At 45.0% G+C, this 22,451-nt stretch overlaps 1 protein-coding gene across 3 annotated transcripts in view; it reads left to right on the top strand.

Annotated features, from left to right (window-relative positions):
* Positions 1-12,524, top strand: part of LOC147902113 (O-fucosyltransferase 2-like) — a 90,132-nt gene extending 77,608 nt beyond the window's left edge. Inside the window, exons 9-10 of one of the 3 annotated variants that reach the window (XR_015541005.1) lie at positions 11,755-11,879; positions 12,047-12,182. Coding sequence is in view for 2 of the 3 variants with exons in the window: in XM_087374770.1 (XP_087230896.1) it covers positions 11,636-11,879; positions 12,047-12,388 (586 nt within the window). In the remaining variant the exon portion in view is untranslated. Of the gene's footprint in view, positions 1-11,635; positions 11,880-12,046 lie in introns of all 3 variants that reach the window. The other 2 variants (XM_087374771.1, XM_087374770.1) reach the window with 2 other exon arrangements.
* Positions 12,525-22,451: the final 9,927 nt, after the last annotated feature.

Genomic DNA, 22,451 nt, shown 5'->3' with positions numbered 1-22,451 from the left:
GGCTATTTACAAAAATGTTTCAGAGTATCATGATCCACATCCACATAAAACTCTGAACCATACAAATAATGCCTTCATGTTTTCAAAGCATGGATAATAGCATACAACTCCAATTCATGAGTTGGCCAATTCCTTTGAGAGGGAGAAAGCTTCTTGCTTTCAAAGGCTACTGGCCTTTCCTCTTGAAGGAGAACTGCTCCTACCGCAATGCCACTTGCATCGGTTTCCAGGAACAACGGTTTCTGGGGATCAACTATTTTTAACACCGGTCCTGTGACCACAGCTTGTTTTATGGTATTAGAACTTTCTTGTTGATTCTGTCCCCAAATAAAAGGTACTTTATCTGAGGTCAGATCAGTCAATGGCGATACTATTTCGGAATATCCTTTGATATGCCTTCTATAAAATTGGACAAATCCCAAGAATGATTGCAACGCGGTCAGACTTTGAGGGATTGGCCAAGTTAGTATCGCAGCTACTTTCTTCGGATCCATTTCTACCCCCTCTGGAGTAATTATGAATCCTAAATATTCAAGCCTAACCATACACAGTATAGTTTTCTTTTTATTTACATAAAGACTGGCTTTCCTCAAAGTACTGAACACTACTCTTAAGTGTTCACGATGCTCAGTAATACTTTTACTAACATCAGGATATCGTCAATAAAATGTACTACGAACTTTCCGATATACGGACGTAGTAAATTGTTCATAAGCATGACGAATGTCGCTGGAGCATTGGTAAGCCCGAAGGGCATTACCAAAAACTCATAATGACCAAACCTGCTTCTGAAAGCGGTTTTATGCACATCCTCGGCTCTAATCTGGATCTGATGGTAGCCACACTTAAGATCTATCTTGCTGAAAATCACAACTCCGTATAATGCATCTAGCAAATCGTCAATCCGAGCCATCGGATACCTGTGCTTAACAGTGATATTATTCAATGCTCTGTAATCTATACAGAGGCGAAACGTATCATCCTTTTTCTTTTTTAATATCACTGGCGAAGCAAAAGGTGAGAAACTTGGTTGAATCTGTCCCAACTTGAGGTATTCTTCCAGTTGTCTATGCACCTCCGCCTCTTCAGTAAAACTCATTCTATAGGGAGGTCTATTTACAGGTTCTGCCCACGGGATCAGTTCAATCTTATGCTGAACTTTCCGCTCTGGAGGTAACCCATAAGGTAGTTCATCCCTAAAACATTCAAAGAACTCCTCTGTTATAAGATTAGCCAACTTGGCCATCTCACCACTTTGCGTAACATCAGTGCTAGCCGAAGAATCATCAACCGGCTCTACCGATGCTGTGCAAAGGAATAAAAACTCTTCTTGAGCTTTTCGGATTTCCATCACGGAAACCAACGGTCCCTGAGGTATATCTTTCTCACCTCGCAAGACATAAAGCACATCATTCATCTTGAATTGATATACGTGCTTTTTCCAATCAATGGCTGGATCCTTCCTAGAATGCCACGCCATACCCAGGGCTATATCCGCATTAGCAAGCTTGGTCATTTCAAAATCAAGCTTCTCAGCATAGTCCTGAATACGAAGCTCCAACTGGGTAACCCTTTGGTCCCATACTTCAGTTGAACTTCCATCTGCCATCCTGACTGTATACGCATAGTCAGATGGACTTGTCTTTAATTTCAGCCTCTTCACGAGCTTGGAGTTAATCACATTGTGAGTTGATGCCGAGTCAAACAACACAATGACATCATGATTGGCCACTTGCCCTTTCATTTTAATTAACTCCGTATCATTGAAGGCTGTATACCCCGTTGCTGCGGGCTTAGATAGGATGTTATCAGGTGCACTCGTTACTAGCTTAGCAACAGACACACATAACAAACAAGGTACTAACCTCTGAGAAGATCCTGCTAGCTGAATCTGCATCTCTTCCGCTCTGGGACTTCCCTCCATCTCCACGTCGCATTCTGAGATCACCATCTCAGCCATTCGACGATCTTTGTTACGTGGACAATCCTTCCACTGATGAGACTGAAGGCAACCAAAACATAAGCCTTCTCTCCTCGCTTTTTCCCTTTGTTCTGGGTTTAAGGGAGACTTAGACCAAGCCCGGGCTGCCATTGGAGTTACTTTCCTCTTCACTCCAATGGTGGTACTTGGTTTAGGAGTTTCAGCCGGTTTCGCCTGCCTAGCTTGACCACTCGGCTGAGAACCACTCCCTCTACTAATCCATTTCTTCTTAAACCTAGATTTCTTCGGATACCCATACTGGGTTCCAACCTGTGCAAACCCACTTTGCTGCCCTTGGCATCTTCATAGTTCAGGGCTATGGCTATTGCATCATCTAACGTGTTCACGTACTTAGCCCAAACTTCCATTTTTATTCGATCATTCAATCCAAATATGAAATCTTTCACTTGGATTGATTGAGGCAGGGGTTCGTCAACCTTCATTACACTCTCTTGAAACTTATCAGTGTATTCTGCCACTGATAAATTTCTCTGACGAAGGTTCCTATATTGATCCCAAGCTCGGTATGCTTCGTCAGGAGGTAAGAAGCGTTTCCTGAACTCTCTTTTAAACCCCTCTCAGGTAGTGGATGCTATACCATGTTTTTGTTGCTTAATCCACCACCTATCCGCTGCCTCACTAAACATGTGGGTGGCCTCGCGGATCTTCTTGATGTCATTTCTGATTTCACAAATGGTGAACGCCTCGTCCCATTTCTGTAACCAGGTCTTAATGACATCGGAGCTACGGTCGTTCATCCGACCAGAATACTTTTCTGGCCTGTAGTTGGCAATATTTGGCACTTTAGCCTTCCTAGGCTCGACCCTATGGACACTAGACTCCAGTTCCATTGGAGCCTTTCCCTTCTCCTCTCGAGAAGGTGTGACAGACATACTGTGTATCGCTCTCCTAAGTTCAGACTGCCCTACATTGGCCTGCAACTGCTGCGCTAATAACTGTTGCAAGGCATCCTCAAGCAATGCAATCCTGCCAGATAAAGTGTGAGCTACTGGGCGTGACACCTGCTGGGTCGGCCGGACTCCTGACTCACCAGGGTCCCTCCTGGAAGCTCCTTCTTCTGCTTCCATTCAGTTCAATGGGTGTTTTGTTTTGTTTGTTTGTTTGTTTGTTTGTTTTTTTTTTTTAAAACACCGTTAGAAAACTGTATTTACAAACTGACGCAATTCAGTGTACTGACACTCCGACACAATTCCCTATACTAGGAAATATCTGCAATCCCACATGCACACTGACTAGGCATCTGACACATGCATATATCCAATCCCGCTTTTCCCTATACTAGGGAAATTCTTGCAAACTAACTCTGATTGAAACACACAGGCATATGCACGGGCATAATCCGTCCCTGCTATAGCATCATAAACCGCAAACTCTGCTACAACCGCAAAAGCATAAACTGCTTCTGACAAAACAGGAATGACGAAAAGCAAAAAGGGAAAATAGATAAAGTGCTCCCTGGTCTTGTTCACTCCTCTTTTCGTCTGCCAAGGCGTAGTTGTTTGATCAAAAGCTGTATGAGGGAATCAAGTCAAACACTAACTTCTATCTACTGGAAAATCAAGTATGCAGATATCGTGAAGCCTGCAGCCTACGTTCTCTGGCTACGGGTCGCCCATCCACAAATCTCCTCGAAGATGAACACGAGCCACCACGCTATTCTGCGTCACCTCTGCGCTCCAAGCCTGTCGTCCACTCCAAAATTCAACAATCACGCATCGCGTTGTAGGCCTCCTCGTTCACGAACCACCACCCGTGTGTCCATCTACCCCGCTAGTGCGTCCTTCTTAACCTGCGTTTCGTCAACTGCCTTACGGGATCCCCCGCTCCAGCAACAGTTCAGAAACGGGAAGGTTAACAATAAGCCTTCCTTCCCTCATAGACCACAGGCAGCGCCAATAAATTCGTCGTCACGTCGCAGCGCCGATCCAGTGTGTCCGTCGCGTGGAGGTTATGAGCAGCCGAATCGCTCCACGCTCCCATGCACTTCACGCATCCCACACACGTTGATCTTCATCTAACACCCTGCATGGACTCTCCGTTGATCTGGCGCTCTGGTCCTTCGACGACACAGCTCCACGCCTTTTCTTGAAACTCTGGTCTTCCGTCACCCAGATCGTCTCTCTAATCCTTGCCTTGAGCTCTGATACCAAATGTTAAACACACATCTATTTCCTACTGCAGATCATGGGAGCAGCACCAATTCTTTCCTCCCAGCCAACCTTGCTGAAGCATACGAGTTGACAGAGAATTACGAATCAGAAAACATACGTGTATATCACACATTCTCTTCTCTCTCTAGCTTCAACAAGCCCCATCTCCCTAGATGGATCTAGATGCCACATGTCATCATCACAGGGCCTTCCTAATGCAACATTTCACCCCTCTCTTGGGATGCATTAAAATCCTTTGCCCCTAGGCACATTCCTTGCATTAGGCCCTTAGCCTTAGATCCACCTAGTCTGGTGCTATCAACCCTCACCTAGGACCTTGACATTAATTCCCTCCCGATCATTTACATGAAGCGCAAACAAATAATTACAAACATAGATCCTTTAAGGGAAATGCCGACTGATTCTTCCGAGGTCATGCTACCTCGGCTAGAGCGTAACAAAAAGTGCCCCTAACCCACTTATTACATTACATTGGCCACTGCCTAGAATATAATAATAATTGTGACAAGTGCTCTCAAGGGTGGATGTGCCGCTTGTCTTGTTGGGAAACATGCTGCATCTCTTGCCTTTGCAATAGGGTCAAATGTGGAAGGATCAACTACTGTTGTTTTTTTCCCAAAGAAAAGAACTTTCTACTAATGCATGAGAGGGGGGGAAATGTTAGTACTTAGCCTTGGTATGGTCTTGTAGGCCAGTTAGGAATTCAGTCAACCCTAAGGTTGACTTTATTTGTCAACTCTTGGTTGACTTTGGGGCCTATATAGGGCACCACATGTAATACATCTAGTTCCTTCATCTGTTGTTGCTCCCTTGTATTCCACTTGCATTGCATTGTTCCCTGCACCCAACAATGGTGTCAGAGTAGGTTCTTGCTCTAGACTACTCACTTTGTGCACATTTGTTGAAATCGAGTCCTCTGTAGTTTAGCTCTTCCTTGGTCATTGCTCATTCTGCATTCAAGTTGGTATTTGCTGCTCATGTTGCACTTGCGGCTCTCTTCTTGCATTCCAAAGCCATCTTGGAGAACTACTGTAGTTTTGCCGTCAATAGTGTGTATTTGCATCTTGCAGTCATCGTATGATTCTTCGCTCAACATCAGCCATATAAGTCTGCTGTTGCTGTATGATTCATCTTCTAAGTCGTCTGTATTGCTGTATTACGTTCTATGCTAGGCTTAACGCCATACACAGCTTGCGTTAGCGCCGTATAGTCAGCTGTCAAGCCATATGTTTGTATGGATTTCGTTCGTAAGTTTGTATGGAATTCGTCCGTACGATTTTCTAAAGTAGTTCGTATGGCTATTAAAAATCGGCTGTTGACCAAATTCGTCTATATAGTTTGCAAAATTTGTTCATACAGCCATTCGAATCAGCCGTATATCTTGCAGAAGTTGGCTGTACAACTCTCGAAATTTGTCATACAGGTTCGCATAGCTTTCGTACACCTATTTGTACAAATTTTGCGCTTATTTGCAGCACGCATTTTTAATTCCGGCATTTTGAGTACATTGATAAAACTTGCAACAAGATTGCGAATTTGTAGACAATTTTTTGGGGCCGTTTCTTTAATTTGCCCTCTTTTGTTGCAATTTGCCCTTCAGAATTTGGGCTTCTCACATTGGGCTTCAATTTTGCAAAGGACAAGGCTTTTGGCAGATTTGCAGGAACTTTTCCACTCAGTTTGAGTGAGATTGTAGACATTGCTATCTTTAGGGGTCGGATTTTGGTAGATTTTGGGGATTTTTTGAGGCCAGGGGCAATTTATTGCAGACATGGCATGCGGGAGCATTGACATTGGCTAGAAATTGCAGCACATTGAGTCACATTTGCTGGATTTGGGCTTGCTATAAAAATTCCCCCCGGTTTCCTTTGCCCCCATGATCGATGGCAAGCGCTTGATCTGCATGAGTAGAAGTAGCTCTGTTTTGACGACCCTGCTACTCTTGCAGGAGTAGGGAAATAAGCTAACCAAAAGAATAGTGGTTGGGGTTACCCATGGCCACTAGCCTCAATGTTGTAGCCAATCCCTAGTATGAGTTAGGGAGTCCATCAAGTTTCATAGACAGCGGCAAGCATTCCAAATGACTCATGGTTTGCCATTGCAAATGAAAATTCCCCAAAAATTAAGTGCCCTGCAAATGTCGAAGCCTCAAGGCTACAATGCAATGAGCTGGCTGCTCAAAAGTAGATTGCAAACCTGCAAATGTCAATTCAAAAAATAACAGCAATGTCACAAAGGGCTGCTCAAACACTGAGCAAAAATTTAAAAGATTGTCCCCTAACTGCTGTCCTAAAAACAAGGTGTCTTGCCAACAGGCTGTCCTATAAAAAATATGTTCAAGAAAACATTAGTCTGCAAAAGTGACCAGACCAAAGCAAAGGGCAAATGTCTTCAAATCTAACCAATGCAAATCTAAAGCTGAATAGGTCCACGAATAGTTGCTGAATGTTATTGTAAACCAATCTAGAGGCAAGAATGCCAAATGGAGGACACATGATACAAAGGCCCTAGATTCTGAAGGACAACTTACCCAAATCAAATGGCAAATGCATGAAATTACCAAATTGAGCTGTACCAAGAAAATGTCACAGCAATTGACACCAAATCTGGCGAAAGCCCAAACCTTTCAGAGAGCAAATATTCCAAAAAGAGGAAAAATGTAAAAAAAGCCCTAAAGCGCCGTCTGGCACCTCATCATCTTCTTCTCCTGCTGACAGGAAGAGGAAAAAGCGCTGTAATTATTGCCGGAAGCCTGGCCATGACATCCCTGAATGTTGGAAGCGCATTGCTTTGCAGAAGAAAAAACAACAAAAAGGTCTTGCAGTTACACATGCTCCTGCTACCCACGATCACTCTCATGAGGTAGCAAACCTGGTTCAAGATGAGCCGGCATTTGTTGTGACTGCCACTATAATTTTGGAGATGCATGCTTTACCTTTATCTCTTTCCAATTCGAAGTCAGCCTGGTATTTTGACCGCGGTGCTTCTAAGCATATTACCTCCTGTAAGTCCTTATTTTAGTCCTTGAGTGATGCTCCACATGGGGGCATTGCCACTTGTGCAAACAATGCAGCTTATCTCGTGAAAGAGATTGGTCAAGTGCAAGTCACGTCAGTGTCAGGAGAGATAGTGACACTTGCGGAAGTTTTGTATGTTTTACGTATCAAGAAGAATCTGATTTCTATTTCAGCGATCTTAACACATGGCTTTAGAGTTCTTTTTTATGGTCATCATTGTGTCGTGTATGATAACCAGCGCGATAACTATATTGTACTCACTAGACAAAGGGCTGTAATAACCTTGGTGTATTTGAAAAACAGGCTGCTATTGAAGCTAATGCCATGGTTGAATCTGTGATTTCCATTAGTCACTTATGGCATGAAAGATTGGGGGATCTAAACTGAACAGTTTGGTGAAGATGCATTCAAAGGACATGGTAATAGATCTCCCATCCGAGCATGTAATTACAAAACATGTATGTGGGAACAATGCTTTAGTCCCCGTTTCCAAAAGATGGGACCCTTGGTGCATCCAGGAAGTTGCACCTAGTACATAGTGATGTGTGTGGGCCGATGTGGACTGCATCACCACTTTGTTAATTTTGTGGATGACTTCATTAGGTTCACTTGGATTTATCCCATGAAATCCAAGTTGGATGTCTTTCTTGACTTCAAGCATTTTCTTGCCTTAGCAGAGAATGAGAGTGGGGAAAAACTCTTGGCCCTCCGCAGTGACAAGGCTGAGGGGGGTGAATATATCATACATCAGTGCATAGTGCCATACACTCCGCAACAAAATGGACTTGCAGAGCGGAAAAATATAATAGAAATGGAGATGGGCAGGTGCATGCTTAAGGGGAAGTCTTTACCCAATAAATTCTGGTTGCATGCCATTATGTGTGCCAACTATGTGCTCAACCAAGCACCCACTTGAGCATTAAGACCATGACCCCTTATGAAGGATGGATCGGCTGCAAGCCTCTAATTTCTCACATGGTGGTGTTTGGATCTCTTGCATATGTATGTACATGTACCCCTCAGCTGAGGCATAAGCTTGATGGTATGGCCATCAAATACATTTTCATTGGCTACAGCTCGCAGAGCAAAGGATACAAGTTGTTTCAGCCTAGCACATGCAAGGTAATTGTCAGTAGAGACGTTTTTTTTGCTGAGCATGCAGCTTTACCTTGGGAGGGCTGTAAAAAACCAGCCATCAGTAGAAGCCTCTAATGTATTTAATTCCATACCGCCCTTCACAGGTTCAGATGACACTTTGCAGGGTACGATTCCAAATGCTTCTAGCAATTCACAGCCTCCTATTGTTGCCAATGTTCAGCCTGATTTGCATCCCCTTGATGATCATGCCATTGATCAGGCACTTGTAGAGGAGCAGGATGTCATTAGACAATAGAAAAGAGTTCCAAGGTGGCTCTTGGATACTCTACAGGTCAGCAACCAAGCTGAGCCCTTGGCTGCTCACACTAGAGGTGCACAAAAACAAATATAGGGCAATTAGCTTCATGTTGCTTTGACTGCTACATCTTGTAATAGGAAACTTCTCTATCATAAGGATGCATTTGATAGTAGAGATTGGATGAATGCCATGAAAGATGAACTTGATTCCATTCATGCAAATGGCACATGGGACTTGCCAGTTGGCAAGCGTGCCATAGGCACTAAGTGGGTCTACAAATTGAAGTAGAAAGCTGATGGCAGGGTGGACCGCTACAAAGCCCGGTTTGTTGCGAAAGGCTATGCCCAACAACATGGCATTGACTTTGAGGAGACATTCACTCCCACTTCACACATTACAACCATTTGTTGTTTGTGGCTCTTGCATCTCATAGGCATTGGGAGGTTCATTAGTTGGACATGAACATCGCTCTCCTTCATGGGAATTTATTGGAAGAGGTCAATGTCACTCAGCCTCCAGGATTTGAGGTTGCAGGCTCCGAAACGCAGGTTTGTCGGCTGAAAAAGGCCCTCTATGGTTTGAAGTAGGCACCGTAGGCATGGTATGTCGAGATACTTTCTTTTTGCAATGCTCAAGTATGGTTTGTCGGCTGAAAAAGGCCCTCTATGGTTTGAAGACCTTTGTATGAATGGATGCTCAAGTATGTGTGGGTGTGTGGATTTGTAAGTGTAAGAGCATATGTTTATACTATGGTCTACACCCATTGTTTGGGTGCTGATGACGTCAGTGGAGATGTCCCTGTACTATTATAGGTTGCTATAGCCTATATCCATCTTGGATGAATATGTGCAACCATGTATACCTGAGATGTGTGCAACCCCCCTCCATGGTTAGCGCTTAGCCTTGTTATGGCTTTATAGGTCAGTTATAACAAGCCATAACAAGGCCAGTTATAACAAGCCATAACAAGGCTATAACAAGCTAGATCCTGTGTTGTGAGACAGCTCCACAAGCAATATACAACAATCGGTGGCACCTTCTGTCCACTTGCATCTGCTTCTACCATGGGGCAATGGACAATCCCTCGCAGGCCACCATCCAGAAGAGAGATGTACTCTTTTGTGGGCAGGTGCTAGTCCAGAGGTGAGACCAGAATTGGTAAATGACCTCCTGGGGCGTCGACTACTCTACCCAATGTCGCTTTCTCAAAAAGCCATGCAAGCACATCGAGTTAAGACAACGATCTAAGCGTGTAGTGTACGAGAAAAAGTGCACCTCTGTAATCCTCTCCGAGTGCCCTACTCTAGCAATTCAAAACCCCTCACTCGGATCCCATTGTAACTCTCGTAGGGAATGACCCTCCCAACAACCAAATCCACCATTGAGAGAGTCCCCTCCCAAAGTAGGTCAATGGTCTATCCTTCCCAAGACAATTGACTACTCTGTTTCCATCCCACTCGAGCATATCTAGGGCCCCATCCAACTCTAGGTTTCCCGCTATTGGTTGAAGAAAACCTCCTAGCCCCCCTCTGTAGTACACGGGATTGGAAGCATGAGGACTTGATGTATGAAAAGGATCTGCAAAGGCACCTCTGTTCTAGAGAATCAACTTAGGGGACCTGAGGCTCTTTGCAGACCAACCCTCCAAGACTTAGGAATGGCAGCATCCACTTGTAATTGGCCCCTCTCAATTGAGAGGGCTCTAACACATGCCTGCATCTCCCGAGGAAGCCGACTCCATGCTCCAAAGGAACTAGCCAAGCCACTATCCGAGTGTGCCCACTTAATGTGCCTCCCCTTCCCCAGCATACATCCATCATGATCATGGACCTCTGGATGCTAGAGAAGGTGCTGGTGCTCAAACTCCTCGTGACATTGAGGGCTGGCTTAGATGAGTCCCCTAGACAAGCATTGCCATTCCTATGTAAACTCCTCATCAGTGGTGATCCCTTCCCTGTGAAGGGATCCTGTGAGAAGATCCACCAATGAGACTGCTGCCACTGTCATCCTGTGCAGGGGTGTTCCTGAGAAGTCCTTGCCGAAGCAAGAGCTTCTAAACCTGGGTGAGGCCACACACTACAAGCTTTGCCCAACAAGGCTCTGCTTTGCATCTTCGGATGGATGATGCCAAGTCTTCCCTCCACGTGGGCCAAGATCACCATTTGCGAAGCGACTCTTGCTCTAGCATGTGGGGTACCATCCGATCTCGCCTATAAGAAATTGTGCACCAAGCGCCTGAGCTGCCCCCTATGTCCCCTGTGAAAACATCATTAAGAGGCTATGTACCAGCCATGGTTGGTGGGCATGGCTGGCCATGAGGGCCCACCTTGCTAAAGAGAGTTTGGACGAGCTCCAATAAGGTAGCTTGTGCCATGCACTCTCTAGCACCGGGGCATCTGCTGCTCAGCTGAAATTTCAATATGCACCTGACAACGTAAGAACCGTGCTGTCTTACGCTGTGGGATCCAACAGTGGAATACAAGAGAGCCCCCCCCCAGTCCAAGATCTCCTGGTCTAATTTTGAGTTGGATTTAACTTAACACTGGTTGACAATTGTATATCACTAGTACACTGACGATCTGTAGAGGGATTCACAAAAAGATATTCCTCAACATAGAGCATGGTCTAGCTTGCAGCCATATCCCACATCAGGCTCCTTGTCCAGAAGGAATGCCTTGTGAGAGCTCCTTACTTTGTCTTCAGCTAGAAAGATTGGTCTAGGTTCTGGTCAGCTTATCTTTTTCCTCCTTGGCTCCTATATGGCAATCTAGCTGGGTGTTATTTGCTCTCTATTTTCAGATTCATATTCTCTGACTTACATTCCTCCCCAATCCATGGCTTAATAATTTGGTCAGATATGGTACGCTATTTCTGAATATAGCTACACTTAGTGCTAGGGCATTGGGGGATGTAATTTGACAAAATTTTCTTAGATATGGAAATACTGCCTCTGCAAAAGTATGGATATTGTTGTTGTGTATGGTGAACTGACAAGTAGACATTGACTTAGTGATATCTATTTGCTTTTTTAATCCCAACATCTCAACAGCAGATTACTTTCAGCAGCACGGTTGAGGGAAGAAGGGAAATGCCCACTGACACCAGAGGAGGCTGTGTTGATGCTTGTGGCTCTTGGTTTTAAAAGAGGAACCCGGGTCTACTTGGCAGGTGCTCACATTTTTGGTGGTCAATCACGCATGGTTGCACTGACCTCTCTATATCCAAATTTAGTCACTAAGGAGGATCTTTTGTCTGCAAAAGAACTAGAACCCTTTATGAACAGCTCATCCCAGGTATTGAAACACTGACTTTTGTTTTGAAAGAAGAGGGGGGTTTAAATTTCCCATTTTAGCTTTGCTTAATGAAACCAAAATGTCATATTCTCCGTTCAAAAGAGTTTATGTTGGCTCTGTGCATATATGGAGATTTTACTTACCATTTTTTAACTACGTTGCCGCAGTTGGCTGTTTTGGACTTCATCGTCTGCGCTGCAGCTGATGTATTTGCAATGACTGATTCAGGCAGTCAATTGTCCTCTTTAGTATCTGGTCATCGAATCTATTATGGTGGGGGCCTCCTTCCCACGATTCGACCTAATAAACGACGCTTAGCTAGTATCTTCTCCAAGAACAGAACCATTGAATGGGATGAATTCCGGGATAGAGTGAGAAAGACTGTGAAAGAGAGTAAACGGGTCCAAGTGCGTCCAATAGCCAGAAGCATATATAGGCATCCAAGATGTCCAGAGTGCATGTGTAAGATAGGTGCTGCTGATAAGCCACATGATGCTAAGGATTCATAGAATGGGTGTATTCTTTAAATAGCAAAAGCGAGCATTGTCTTTGCCCCTCCATGTATGGTTGCAAGTTTTTATATGTACAATTATAAAATTTATTGCATCAATACAAAGAAAATCATATCAAGAGATTTCCATGTATATAGAGTGAACCTTTTCCATTGTGAATGTGCATCTTTGTTGTGGGGAAAATTCGTGGATAGGAAATGTGTTTTTTGATTTTTTGGACACTAAAAAATAATGCCCGTTTATTGTGAGAGTTATGCTAAGGCCTTGTACTAAGCTTTTTTGTTGGTTCTTGAGAGCATGTGGTCCTCTTAATGAGGAGAGAGATTCACATTTATGGTCATGGCTTAAATATGTCTTGTACATTAGCTCTATTGTTACAAGGCATGCCATACATTTTAGTGTGAAAGGCCTACTTTGTATTATCAATGTAATTGCAACCTTGGTTTCGAGCCCCTTGGACTATTTTAGTTTTTAAGATCCTTGGCTATATTTTAAAAGGTTCTTTAAGCACTCATGTGGTGTGACATGGCCTCAAAAAGGGCTTCGTAATGGGAATATTGCAATTCTTAAATTTGGGGATATTTATGAAGTGGACTACTCACTTATTTTTAGATTTATTTGGCAATTGAGGTGGGCTTTTGGATGGTCAAGATTTGTGAATTTCATTGAAGGATTGGAATGAACATGTTCTTTGGACTTTTCGATCATGGAGGGCACAATTGACAATGTAGTGTGGTGCCAAGTGTGCACTGTTGACCTCCCATGTATCCAATGGCATGCATTGATCGCCCTTTTGTCTAATAGTAAAGAAGGGTTTACCTTGCATCATTGTGGGTGCTTGGATGCAAAAATGGCATGTGGAGGTAGTTGTTGCCCTTGAGCATTCCATGGTATTGGAGATGGAAGATCTACACAAGGTTCAACAATAATTTTAAAGTGGGAGTTGCAAACGTTAAACAAGTGGGGACACAATGGGCTACTTGCTAGGGATGCCAATTATGATACCAACAAGAACAAGATTAAACTTCAGGGAGTTGCATTGCTTTTAAGTGCTTGTTTGATAGTGTAGGGGTTGATTTGTCATCTCACTATTTTTAAAATCCTTGAATAGATTCGATTGGCATGGTCGTAAATGATGCTATAGTTGCATGGGTGGTTATTTGCTCTTCCATTATCGAGAACAATACTACTTGGGTTGGATCATTGTCTAGTTTTTTACAATTAAAATACATGTGCCCTTATTGTTATGCTTTTATCAAGGTTTCTTTACATATATGCCTTCAAATATATTTGATGATTTTGTATTCCATAAAAATTTCCTCCATTGTTGTTGGATCAACCTCCTTGGTCATATAAGAATTAACTTAAAAAAGTTGTGGAAGGCCCTTTGTAGTGTAGGGTTCCAATTTGAAAAGTCACCTCTTCGCTTTTCGTTGCACCCCAGCATTTCTTTGAGCATGGGTGGTGTTGAACTTCCTGCTTAGCATTGCTCCCCCCCTCCCCCTTTCCTTTCCTTGCTATCGATACCTTTGGCTTAGACTTGCTCGTCGACAAGGGTTTTGCCAGTAAATGGAACAGGAGTTGCTTCATGCTAATAAGCCCCTCGGTTTTGGTGACATTGGAGGGCATTGTCACTCTCGTCATTAGATTGGAAGAGGTCTTGGAGAGTGCTTCTGTACGGACAAAATTTGTTGGCCGCAATAGTGTATTGAAAGCCTCGTCTGGAAGGTCGAGAGCAGAGTTGGAGGAGATGGACTGGGAGGTCCCATGCTGTTTGGTGCTAGTGTTGGAGGCGTTAGAGGAGTATTCAGGTAGGTTTGTGCGAGGGGAAGAGGAGGCGGGACATGATCGGCGACTTGTTGAGGGGGTTGGGTAGGGTTTGTAGGGGATGTCTACGGAATTTCTATAGGGGGGACCGTAGAGTTAAAGATGGAGATGCCATCTTGACCCTCCTCCTCGGTGACATCTTTGGGGTATGCTACATGAATTGTTTCAAAATTGTTGACCAAGGACTTGAGTGAAACCTGGAGAGCTTGTAGCACCCGATTGTACAAATGATGATGCCGAGGGGATGGTAGGCCGTGGAGCGATATGCAACTAGATGTTCTTGTGTTTGAACTGCGGAAGCCTGGCCATAGGATTGCATCCAGTCGATGTCGACTTGTAGGCTATTGGGAGTACAGACCCATGGGCTAAGCTCGTTGGGCTTGGCTAGCTGCATCACCTCATTGTCCTGTGGATAATTGGTGGACTCAGTGATTACTCGATACCATGCTTAGATGTTTAGGAGGATGGGGTGGGCAGCTAAGGTTTGAAGATCGGAGGGATAGGCTAGTGGGCTGAATGTCCAGGGATGGCAAGGATGGGGCAACAGTGGATTGCGGTGGAGGATGGTATGGAGTGTGTTGGGCAGGAGAGGGGCGGTGACATCTATGTGAAAGATGAGGTTTTGGGTGCGGAGTGCATCTGAAGTATTTGGTGGACGGTGTGTGGGGCTACAGTGTAGGCGGTGAGTTGTGCAGAGACCTCCCTGTACATCGTGAACTCCTACTGCTCTGTCTTCCAACACGGATTCCTCTAGGTGGCCAGAGGTGCAAAGGTTCTCGTTGTCAGATTGCATGGCAACGGTGAGGGCTCGCTCCTATGCGAGGAGATCCTGAAGGGTTTGGATCTATTGGTCGGATCCCTCGCTGAGCCTAGCGTACTTGTGCTCGGCTTGTGCCCTTCATTCTTCCACGGTACGAAGGCTAGATTCTACCTTGTCCAGTTGGTCCATCATGGTTTGAACTAGAGATTCACTGGTCATCCTTGAGCTTTGTAAGAGTGACCTCTAGCTCTTCGGCCTTTTCCCTATACTCCTCTACTTTTTCGAGGGCGGTTTGCCCGGTGGCTTTTGCGATGACAATGAGGGTGTGGTTGTTGTGCTTGTAGGAAAGAGGAGGACAGTTTGGTGGCATGCTCTTACCTTTGTTGAATTGTGCGCACTACCTAAGGGAGCTAGGCCATTGCATCCAGTAGTTGAAGCTCCATGTTGCAAAATTGTAGGGCTTATGTGAGCCCCGCCCATGGAGAAGAGGAAGAGCTTGTGATAAATGAAGTGGGCTCTTGGGGTTGTACAAGGGTAGTGGCTGTAGTCTTGGGAGCAGAGCGGGTGGGGGGAATGCTTATTGCCGCGAGGTGGAGACCAATATTTATAGTATCGTCCCCATGAAACCCTTCCATATCATTGGGAACCTGAATGCTTGTCTTGACTTTAGGGTGTCGGATGGAGGCCTCGAGGCATTGTTGTCTCTTTAGGAATTCCTGCACTTGATGGTCTTCGTATTGTTCCCCCCGTTGACTATCAAGTGGCCGTTCAGCAGAATGGCCGGAGGGGGTAGCGTTTGGATCACTTCTCAACTGTTTGGGGTTGGCCACCGTCATCTCTTCGACTGTTGGAACGGATATTGTGGCTGCTTTATTGGCCAGCCCATATTCGATAGGCAGTTGTTGCCCCAACATATGGTAAAGTATGGGCATGTATAGCATCGGGTTGCCCACTGTCTTTAGGTCTTCCCTCATCTGTGTGCATAAGTAATCTGCCCAGTTTTCAACCAGTCATCGGGTTGACAGTTGCTAGAGTTGTAGAGAGGGGAAAGAGCGGATGCTGATGCTGAGGGTGTTTCCTGGAGGGAAAATGGGGTGGATGAACTTGGTGATGCATAGACTCGTGAGGTCAGCGTGCAAGGATGAAAAATATGAAAAAGCAAAAAAGGCAAAAAATGTATTGGTTGTATTCACCTAATGCTGACCGGGAATGAGGTGGGTGCATTATGAAAAACCCAGGACTTGTGTGCTACTGGTGCATGTGGGTGATATGCCTACCGTATAGACTCACTTGATGATTGCACACATTTGGGGGGGTGTCGATTATGTGGAATGCAATGGAATTGAATGCCGAACAACAACATGCCTTGTCATCAACCAAGTAGAGCATGTGTTGAGTTTGTGCATCATCTTGGTTGTCAGGTGTGTATTGGCACTGCGGCATTCACTTTGATGGACCTCTCTCAGAATAAGGCATGTGGGTTCTTGTGGTACTGCGACCTTGGATTTGACAGACGGAGTAGGTTTGGGTGACACCGTGGGTGCTCCCTTGAGTAAGGTGACTTATGATGGTGGCTTGGAGGAAGGTTCTTGTGTAACTACCCCCCTTTTAGGGGTCGGCTCCTATGTTGCTTCCTCAATGACCTTGGCGGCTTTCTCATTGAGTTGCACTATACGTGGAATCATGACATCCCTTGGGCTCATAATCTTGTTCGTTATGCTGGGCTCAAGGGTAGGTTCTTGTGGGATTGCATTAGGAGTTGACACAAGTTCTTGTATTACTACCTTATAAATCTTAGTGAGTTGAGGTCGCGTATTCGGTGTCGTTGGAACCTTTGGAACCCAAATGTATCGCTTGCCTTGATATTAGCCTTGGGCTTCCAACAGAGCCTTATTGCAACCCAACGCTTGTGAAACTTCTGCCCGTGGAGTGTTGGAATTTGTCCTTGCAGATGAGGTGATTGGACGTCGAGCTCCGCTCCTTGATGGGATTGCCCATGTTGGCGTAGGACAAGGAGGGATCAAAAACCCTTCCATGGCTTTGGTCTTCTAGGACTGTTGTCCTCTTTTGAAGTTGTCTTGTGCATAAAGGACAGCTTCATGCACCTCTTGTTCGCAAAATTTCTAGGTAGGGCCCTAGCATTGGGCGTGGAAAGTAGAGGTGGGAGAGTAGTGGCAAGGGTTTGCCTTTATCTCAAGATTAGGACTTTGAGTTGCATTTGTATGGGTTTCCTTCCGAGGATCGGATGAGGGGGCACTGGAGGCTTTTGGAGCTTTGGAATTGCCTTCGTTTAAAATTTCATTGCCTCTTGTGAGTGGTCGTACTGTGGGGGAAGTGGAATGAACTTTATAGAGTGGAATTACAACGGTTCGTCCCCCGTACATGAGAGTTGCGGTTCTAGCTCTCCAACCAATTTGGCAGTTTATGACATAGCTCCACATTCCCAATATCATATGTTCATCGATCATCTCTATGGGAAGAACATAAAAACAAATCTATACCACCTGATAGACAACAATTAGTTTCAAGTCTACATACCCCAATGTACTAAAGAGTTGATTGTTGATTGACTGAATTGAAGAAACATTAAGTCTGTCTCTGTTTGTCTATTTGTCTCTCTCTCTACCCCTCCCCTCTCTCTTCTACCCCCCTCCCACTTCTCTCTCTCTCTCTCTCTCTCTCTCTCTCTCTCTCTCTCTCTCTCTCTCTCTCTTTCTCTCTCTATTATTCCCCCCCCTCTCTCTCTCTCTCTACCCCCTTGTCGGCCGCTCTAGTCCCTACCCTAATTCTTACTAAAGGGCTCTTTAGCCCTTCTATTAAGTAAGGGCTTGTAAGCCCTTATTGCGAGCCCTCGGTGGCGTGTGCGTAGCGCTCGCCAATGGCGGTGCAATCGGTCACCAGCAGTGATGTGCAGAGAGCCGCCAGCCTTGCAACTTCCACCGTTGCCCGCACCCGCCTCCGTCCGCCTCCCCTCCTGCTCTGCCTGCATCCGCCTCCTCCTCCCCCTCCGTTCTCCACACCTCCCTCCTGTGGCGCCTCCAACTAGCCCTTCCGTGCTCCCCCCCCTCGCCCAACGGTGCCTCAGGGCGCTTGCCTCCCGTGTCTTCAGCCAAAGGCCTTCAAACCTCTTGCATCTCCTACCTTCGTTCAAAAAACCAATCCCCCCCTCTTGAGTTAGTTAGACTAACTGCACAGTTAGGTTAGTTTGACTATACTAGGTTAGCTCAACTAATTGTGGTTAGTTTAGTTAGCTGTAGTCAGTTTAAACCATAGTTAGGTTAGGTTAGACTAACTTTTAGGCATCTAACTAGATAGCTAGGTTAGTTATACTAATTGGGCCAATTAGGTCAACTGACCTGGGTCAGTTACTACCTCTCAGTTAGACTTAAAGCCCATTCACCCCAAATCTTAAGACTAAGCCCCCCCCCTCCCCCTCCCCAAAAAGGCAAAATTTACCCCTACTTCAACACTTCGTATCGCGCTCATTTGGGACCCAAATTGGACCCCGTTTGAACCACTATTTCACACATGAAAACACCATGCTATGGGGAATTTTTTCAGCCCATGGCACACCATTTCGGCATCCCTAGCACTCGCTCATTTGCGCCCCTATGTGGGCCTCGTTTCGCACTAATTCGCTCATATCTTTACACCGTGACCTCTGATTGATGATTCGTCTGCACCGGCACATTTCCCTACACACGTGGGACAATCTTAGGCACATTATTAACATGCCACAACACTAACACAACTCTAACCCTCCAAACACAACTACATCAATACTTGCACTTGCGGCATAGACACCCTTTGCAACTCTCGCCCAATCTGCATGCAGCTATGCTCCGGCCAATGCCTCCAACTCCAACGCTCGCCAAATTCACATACAACTCCACTGCCACCACCGCCTCCGACAATCCTCTACCCGGATTCCCCCCCTGAAATTCAAGAAATCCCTTTAACTCCTCCATGCTATAACATGGTTGGATGCTGTCGTGATAATGATGGGGATATTGACCTCGATGCAAAGGCTGGCAATTTCTTTAATCACAGAAATAATAACAATCCAGGCAGGCACCCCTTGGGAAAACGGGAACTTTCCAAATATAATGGTAGGGGAGATCCCAGCCAGATTCCTCCAACATTTTAATTTTGCATGCCGAGCGGATGGAGATCAATCCAATGAAACCAAGGTGGCCTGGTTTCCCATGGCCTTAACCGATGAAGTGTCTGAATGGTACCTAGAGCTCCTAGTGGAAGAGCAAGCCACATGGGACCTGCTTCAAATAGAATTCAAAAGGCACTTTCAAACAGAGAGGCTACAAGATGAACCCGCTCTCCAACTAAGCAAGATCGAACAAGGCCGTCAAGAAGATGTACGCATGTATCTAGGCAAGATGAAAAGATTAATCACCAAATGTGACCCACGCCCTAATGCAAAGTACCTCACGGCCTGGTTCATTGCGGGACTAAGGAAGAAAATCTAGAAGGATATGAAAAAGATTAGCAGCTATGAAACGTTCATCACTGCTCATGCGGTAGCCATTGGCATCGAGGATGGCATGATCAACTCTGACGCTAGCAGTGATGATGGCAGATCCAGTGCACGAGATAAGCGCTCTAAAAAGGGCAAATCCAAGTCCATTGCCAAAACATCAAATGAAGATCACCTAAAGACCATGACCATGAAGTTGAAAGAAGACATGATGCAGGCCATGGAATAAAAGCTTCACTTGTCTCAACTGCCACCTCAAACTTATCCAAGGCGAGAAAATGTATGGTGTCCACACTGCATGGCCAATTATATAGCAAATGAGTGCCTGGTCCTAAGAGCCAGGATCACTGCACAAGCAAATCCACCACTAAGGTTGTGGTGCCATATCTACGTCATTGGCGACCATGATGAAAACAGTTGCATTTTCAACGTGTGCAACAACCCACCTTGACCTCAACAATACCAAGCAACATCCATGCTAGTGTACAGGCAATCGGCACTTGCACAAGCCTAACTCTGAGGCTAAATCCTGTTCCTGTTTGGACACAAGTCCCACAATTACTCAGGAATCTGAATCCACGATCATATCCAAGAGCGCCAAATCCAGCTCCTCAGGCAGTTCCAATACATCAATTACAAGCCAAGGAAGTAGACTCGCCATTTGAGTATGAAGCAGAGTACCCATTGTATTATGTAGAAGAAGTAGAGGGACTAATACCAGTATATGCAAATCAAGTATGTCCCAACACATATCGAGCACCAATCAAGTGCTAAGGTTATGGAGAAAATCACCGGATCACAGAGTGCCCTCATCATGGTAGCCCCGCTTCTTTCCAACCACTCTGCAGAGATTGTGGCATAGGACATGCTTGTATGGATTGTCCCATGAAAAATAAGGTCCCACAACAAACAGAGGTTAAGCCTGACGTCCCAATTGGCATCATTGGGTGGACCGTCAAAGTCTGGGGCCAGCAAGCATAATATCACATCCTGTGAATGTAATTACATGCTAGCAGAAAGAGGCCACCAAGGACCCTAACATTCCAATCCAATCGAAGCAACTTCTTAAAAAGAAAGCACAAGTGCCTCCACCTCCGCCAAGCAATGAGCAGCCAAGCTCATCCACATCAGCTCTCGAGCCTCAAATAAAATAAGTTTTATACCCAAATGCAGAAGTGGAGAAGGCTCACTTTTAGGCACTTCAACAATGGGTACAGAAGGAATAAGCTCAATTTGAGGCCGAGAAACAAGCTCAAGACCCAATCCATGACTTGGCCCCACAAAGTATTGATACTGTACTTGAGCCTTTGTTCCAACAATAGACTCCACAACATAATGTACCACCACATCAACTTGAAGGAGCCACACTCTCTAGCATCCTGAGTTGCCATGTGTCAATTCCCATCGGAATCCTCCTACGGAATTGTCTCAATATCTGGGAGAGTTTCAAAGGATGGATTGAACTCGCAAATCCCCCTCCACCTATGAACGACATCAAAGATATGCCTGTGCAGATGGGTGAGAGAGATGACATACACAACATTACTGTGCCTTTGATCCACAAGGCATATAATGAAGTTTAAGCCATAGTGGATGGTGGAGCAGGTGTAAATGTCTTATCAAAGGAGCTCTATGATGAATGGGGTCTCCCACCAATGCAAAAGGTTAATTTCAACATCTGCCTTATCGATGATTCATGGGCTAAACCCTTGGGAATAGTGAATGGTGTGTCCACAAAGGGTGCAGGAGTCCGCTTTACCCTTTAATTCACAATCTTCGATCTTCCCAAAAAATCCTATCAAATCTTACTAGGATGTCCTTGGTTACGGGAAGCATCAGTCCTCCATGACTAGGAAACTGATAGACTGATAATCCAGAATCGTGACACTACAGTCAGGGTGAATGTGGGGATAGGAGCTATAAAACCAATTGTGCCTAGAGTGTTGGATGACACATCTTCAATGACAATCTCAAGCAAATCAGCTCCCCTGCAATAGCATGCCATAGCGGCCGATTCATAAAGCAATGTCAATAATTGGATATAAACATTGGCAACCATCGACAACTGCCATTCATTAGACCCCATCTTCTCACAGATAGATTCTAAGGTGCTACAGGTAGATCCTCCACTCACACATGAAGAACCAATCGATTTAGAGGTGCCATTCTTTATGGCTGACCTCGAGTGGAATAATGAACTTGAAGAAGGTACCCATACCAATGATGACTCCCATTTTCCTTGGGACCTTGAAACTGAGGCTGAGAATGCTGAAATTGAAGATTAAATCTTTGATAATGACTTAGACTTTCTACATGCCCTAATGGTAGTCGAGCTCCCAAAAGTTGAACCTCCAAAGTTGAATAACATCCAGCAGAAGATCTCGCAAGAAAGCTGAAGCAGGAAATCATAGAAAAGCCAAGGCCGCGAACACTTCAATGAATTCAAACGAGTCCAAACAAGGATTGTCGAATTATATCTTGCAAAGCTAGCTCCCTCAAAATCAATACCACCACCTCTTGAATGGTCCCCTGAGGGATTGGAAGGAGTATGCGTAGCAAATGAACCCTTACTTGGGAACACCTTACCAGTGGAAAAGTTACCCCACAGTTCCCAATGTAAGAAGTTAAGCCACATGTGTGGATGATCAAGTGACTTCAGAAAAAGAAAGCAAAAAAGAGCCTAACAAATTGGTAAATGAAACTATGCCACCTAGTACACATGGCACATGTCAGGCTAGTTCAACACCATCAGGCAGTGTCCCAATAGCAATGCCAAGACCACTAAGAGAATCTAAAGTTCAAGAAACCGATAGCATTGGAGAAACTCCAATCTATGAGGGACCGGCAAAAACCCGCACAACAAACCTCGCCCTTAAAGGGGAGGAAGAAAAAATGGTTTTCATTGGGAAACAGCTTCGACAGGAAGATGAAACCAAACTCAAAGCACTACTAATGGAATACCGTGACTGCCTAGCATGGTC

This window comes from Dipteris shenzhenensis, chromosome 5 (genome assembly GCF_047967505.1).
Source record: "Dipteris shenzhenensis isolate YYH24624 ecotype China chromosome 5, Dip_SZ_1.0, whole genome shotgun sequence".
Classification (NCBI taxonomy): Eukaryota; Viridiplantae; Streptophyta; class Polypodiopsida; order Gleicheniales; family Dipteridaceae; genus Dipteris; species Dipteris shenzhenensis.
This window is presented reverse-complemented; position numbering and strand designations above follow the sequence as displayed.